The sequence below is a fragment of the Arachis hypogaea genome, chromosome 17 (genome assembly GCF_003086295.3).
Source record: "Arachis hypogaea cultivar Tifrunner chromosome 17, arahy.Tifrunner.gnm2.J5K5, whole genome shotgun sequence".
Classification (NCBI taxonomy): domain Eukaryota; kingdom Viridiplantae; phylum Streptophyta; class Magnoliopsida; order Fabales; family Fabaceae; genus Arachis; species Arachis hypogaea.
This window is the reverse complement of record NC_092052.1, coordinates 67,318,229-67,323,354: the sequence shown is the minus strand read 5'-3', so window position 1 is coordinate 67,323,354 and position 5,126 is coordinate 67,318,229. Positions and strand designations below refer to the sequence as shown.

General features: G+C 44.1%; 1 protein-coding gene across 1 annotated transcript; it reads left to right on the top strand.

Annotated features, from left to right (window-relative positions):
- The first annotated feature begins 1,844 nt into the window (after positions 1–1,844).
- On the top strand, positions 1,845–4,656 carry LOC140180620 (uncharacterized). Its single transcript, XM_072221873.1, has 6 exons — positions 1,845–2,057; positions 2,147–2,593; positions 2,679–2,751; positions 2,846–3,189; positions 3,298–3,366; positions 4,048–4,656. The coding sequence occupies exons 1-6, from the start codon at positions 1,845–1,847 to the stop codon at positions 4,654–4,656; spliced, it is 1,755 nt and encodes a 584-aa protein (XP_072077974.1).
- Positions 4,657–5,126: the final 470 nt, after the last annotated feature.

Genomic DNA, 5,126 nt, shown 5'->3' with positions numbered 1-5,126 from the left:
ACACTGTGAAGGTTCCGGATGAGCTCACCCCCGTGAATATACACCAGTGAGGGTGTTGAATATAAATTATGATTATGTTTGTGGATAACTCGAGTTGGGGATGCGCGACAGAGGGACAATCTAATGGTTAGCTACCAGGACTTGTCGGGCTGGCTTTATAACCGACAGATGAGACTCATCAGCCACTAGGACAGGCATGCATCATTTGCATTATATGTGATTTGTCTGAATTGCCTAATTGACTGCATCATTACTTGCTACTTGCTTAATTGTTCTATCTGCTTCCTACTTGTACATTTCCTTGCCTGATATACTTGTGCTTGCATTTAATTTCACTGTTGGTGGTTGGGAGGTCTACAGGATTCGGAAAGGGGATATATATATAGTTAGACCGAAGATCCTTAAGTTAGTCGCCTGTTTACTTTTGTTATGGTTTAGTTATGCTTATATGCTTTGATTATAATTTGGAAGTTCTAAGATTGCCTTCAGCTTTCCTAGGACATTACATGTTAGATATTTGGGTACTATTACCATGCTGAGAACCGGTTCTCACCCATGTGGATTTTGTGATTTTCAGATGCAGGACATAAGGCTCCTCGCTGAGGCATGCTGGAGGCCTTCTTTTGGCGGAGATCCTTGTACCTTGGGATTTTATTTTGGTTATTATATGCCTGTTTAGATACTATGTTCTCCACTGTATATGTATTTTGTATTACCTCCTCTTAAAGGTTATTTTGGAGAAACAGGATTTGTGTATTGTCTGTTGGATTGTCTTTTGGGATTTCCTTACTATATATGTATGTATACTGTATGCTCGGATCGGTTATCTTCGCAACCCGAGTCCCGAGTCTGGATATATGTATTTTGGCACTCTTTTGTATATTTCTTTGCTTTAGTTTAATCTCTAACTACTCATTTACGTTATCGATCGGAGAGTTGCACTTTTGATTCGTCGGTTTTGATTTACCCATTTTCTTTAAAGGCTCCTAGTTATGAACATTTTGCAACACTATACGTACTAAATTTTATTTTAGAGGTCGTAATACCTCACCACCTCTATTTTATGACTTAAGCATAAGATTGTGTGTGGTAGGGTGTTACATTATGTTATCAGAGCAGTTCGTTCCTGTAGAGCCTGAGGGACGGATTGACTATGCTTCTGTGCATTCTCTGTGTTTGTGTTTTTGTGCTATTAGGATATCTGACTGATATAACTGGCATAAACGTTCATGAGCATACATTTGGGACTTTGAGCATTAGACTTTCGATAATGAAACTGATCAACTTGATATTGCTTGTTTGGTGTGTATAGGAATGAGATGGCGCCTCGTAGACGCGGTCGAGGCCGTGGGAGAGGACATGCCAGTACTCATGGGCCAGAAACTAACCCGAATAACCCCGTGGACTTTATGGCGGCATTACAGAACATGGCTGCCGCTATGCAGGCCATTGCTGAGGCCCTCGGACAGCAGATGAACAACCATAACCATGAAGGAAATGGTGGGAATGGGACTCAAGGTCTGATGACATTGGCGACCTTTCTAAAGGTTAATCCGCCAAAGTTTAAGGGAACTACCAATCCAACTGAAGCTGATACTTGGTTCCAAGCTATGGAACAAGCTCTGCGAGCATAACTGGTGCCTGAAGAACAATGCATTGAGTTTGCCACTTATCTACTCACTGGTGAAGCATCACATTGGTGGTAGGGGACCCGACGTATCATACAGTAAGGTGATGATCCTATCACCTGGGATACCTTTCAGGAGGAATTCAATAAGAAGTATTTCCCGAACTCTACTAGGACGGCCAAGGAACTAGAGCTACTGCAGCTGAAGTAGGGTACGATGTCTGTATCTGAGTACACAGACAAGTTTGAAGAGTTGTTTAGATTCTCCTGCATGTGTCAAGGAGCTCCGGAGGACTTTGAGGAGTGGAAATGTATCAAGTACGAAGGAGGGCTCCGAAGTGATATCTATAGTTCAGTAGGTCCTATGGAAATCAGGACTTTCTCCAAGTTGGTTAATAAAAGCAGAGTTGCCGAAGAGTGTGTGAAGAAGGTAGCTGCAGAAAGAGGAAGCCAGAGGGGATCATTCCCACTTTTGCTCCTAGAGGTCCACCCTTCAAACGGGGAGGTTTTGCGCCTCAGAGGACTCAGGGTCAGAATAACTGCAGAAGACCCAACAACAACAATAATGCTTCGGGGAGAAGATTATGGAAGCAGCCCCTGAATGAGCAAGCTTGCACTAGGTGTGGGAGTTACCATCTTGGTGCTCCGTGTAAGGCCGGTTGGGGTTTATGTTACTCATGTGGGAAGCCAGGGCACCGAGCCTCCAACTGTCCAGAGAAGCAGAATCAGGGTACCGGGAGACCACAACAGCCTGGAAGGGTGTTTACTACTTCAACTATAGGGGCCGAGGGGTCCGAGACACTTATCCGAGGTAAATGTGAAATAGCGGGTCAAGTTTTAAATGCCTTGTTTGATTCTGGAGCATCACATTCGTTCGTTGCATTTGAGAAGGATAGTGAGCTAGAGTTAAAGATCGTAACGTTAGGTTATGACCTGAAGGTGTATAATGCCACCCATGAAGCCATGGTAACTAGGCTTGGATGTCCGCAAGTTTCCTTTAGGGTCAAGCAGCGTGATTTTGTACACAATCTAGTCTGTTTGCCGATGGTAGGTCTTGATCTTATCTTGGGGTTGGACTGGTTGTCCAAGAACCACGTTCTACTCGACTGTTCTGCAAAATCAGTGTACTTCATGTCAGAAGATACGGAAGGGACAATTGTGGTAAATAACTATTACTTGAATTCCATGATAGTGAATTGTTCTGGTGCTGAATTTAAGGCATTCTGTTGTTAACCGTGGGCGTCTCAGGTGATGATCAATACCTAGAGCAGATTCCGGTTGTATGTGAGTTTCCTGAAGTATTTCCCGATGACATTGAGGAATTTCCGCCTCATCGAAAGGTTGAATTTGCGATTGAATTAGTGCTGGGAATAGGGCCAATCTCGATTGCTCCTTATAGGATGTCACCACTAGAGATGGCCGAGCTGAAATCTCAACTCGAGGATCTTCTGGGTAAGAATTTTATCCGACCGAGTGTTTCTCTGTCGGGAGCGCCTGTGTTATTGGTGAAGAAGAAAGACGGAAGTATGCGGCTTTGTGTGGATTATCGGCAACTAAACAAGGTCACGATAAAGAATAAGTATCCACTACCAAGGATTGACGACCTCATGGATCAGTTACAAGGAGCCGGAGTGTTCTCCAAGATTGATTTGCGATCTGGTTATCACCAGATAAGGGTGAGAGATGAGGACGTTCCTAAGACCGCTTTCAGGACTCGTTATGGTAACTACGAGTACATTGTAATGTCTTTCAGATTGACAAACGCTCCTGCAGTGTTTATAGATTATATGAATAGGATTTTCTGTCCGTTTCTGGATAAATTCGTTGTTGTCTTCATTGATGACATGCTGGTTTATTCCAAGACTGAAGAGGATCATGCGGAGCATTTGAAGTTCTTGGGTCACGTAGTGAGTAAAAAGGGTATATCAATAGATCCTGCCAAAGTGGAAGCAGTGATGGAGTGGATGCGACCGACCTCAGTTACCGAGATAAGGAGTTTTCTGGGTTTAGCTGGCTACTATAGGAGATTCATCAAGGGATTCTCACAATTGGCTTTGCCATTGACAAAGTTAACCCGCAAGGATGCACTGTTTGTTTGGACTTCCGAGTGTAAGGAGACTTTCCAAGCGTTGAAGCAGAAGTTAACTATTGCGCCTGTGTTGGTATTACCTGAACCGAATGAACCATTTGAGGTGTATTATGATGCCTCACTAAAGGGTCTAGGGTGTGTGCTGATGCAACACCGGAATGTGGTGGCGTATGCCTCACGGCAGTTGAGACCTCACGAAGTTAACTACCCAATGCACGACCTGGAACTCGCTGTGGTTGTGTTTGCATTAAAGGTGTGGAGACATTACCTCTATAGAGTTAAGTTCCAAGTTTTCTCTGATCACAAGAGCTTGAAATACCTTTTTGACCAGAAAGAACTTAATATGAGGCAGAGGAGGTGGATGGAGTTACTAAAAGATTACGACTTTGAGTTGAGTTACCATCCGGGGAAGGCAAATGTCGTAGCGGATGCGCTAAGTCGGAAATTGTTGTATGCTTCTTGGATGATGCTTCGGGAAGAGGAGTTTCTCAAGGAATTCGAGAGTCTAAAGATTGGCGCTCAAGAAGTGGCTGGAACTTTGTGTTTGAGTCAACTGCAAATCTCAAGTGATTTTAGATCCGAACTCCTGAAGGCTCATCAAAATGATGATGCGTTATCGAAGGTGTTGCCGGCTATTGAACAAGGAAAGCAGTGGAGAGTGTCCGAGGACCAAGATGAATTATGGAGGTTCAAGAGTAGGATCATTGTGCCGGATGTAGGGACTTTGTGGCAGGATGTATTGAAGGAAGCGCACAAAAGCGGATTTTCAATCCACCCTGGGAGTACCAAGATGTATAATGATCTAAAGGATATGTTCTGGTGGCCTGGTATGAAGAATGATGTGGCGGAATATGTCTCGAAGTACTTAACTTTCCAAAAGGTGAAGATCAAACATCAGAGACCTTCCGGGACGTTACAACCCTTGGAGATTCCACAATAGAAGTGGGAGACATTGCAATGGACTTTGTGCTGGGGTTGCCGAGAACTTGAACCGATTTCAATGTTGTATGGGTGATTGTGGACCGGCTGACAAAGTCGGCTCACTTTCTACCCATTCGGATGAACTATACTCTTGAGGAGTTGGCGCGTTTGTACATAAAGGAGATTGTGAGACTTCATGGTGTGCCTACGACTATAGTTTCTGATAGAGATTCCCGTTTCACTTCAAGGTTCTGGGGTGCATTTTAGAAAGCTTTTGGAACCCATTTGAGCTTAAGTACTGCTTACCATCCCCAAACAGATGGTCAATCTAAGAGGACAATCCAAACCCTAGAGGACATGTTGAGGGCTTATGACCAGCCGGCGAGCTGGGATCGGTACATGTCACTAGTAGAGTTTGCATACAATAACAGCTACCATGCGAGCATCGGGATGGCTCCATATGAGGCTCTGTATGGGAGGAAGTGCCAA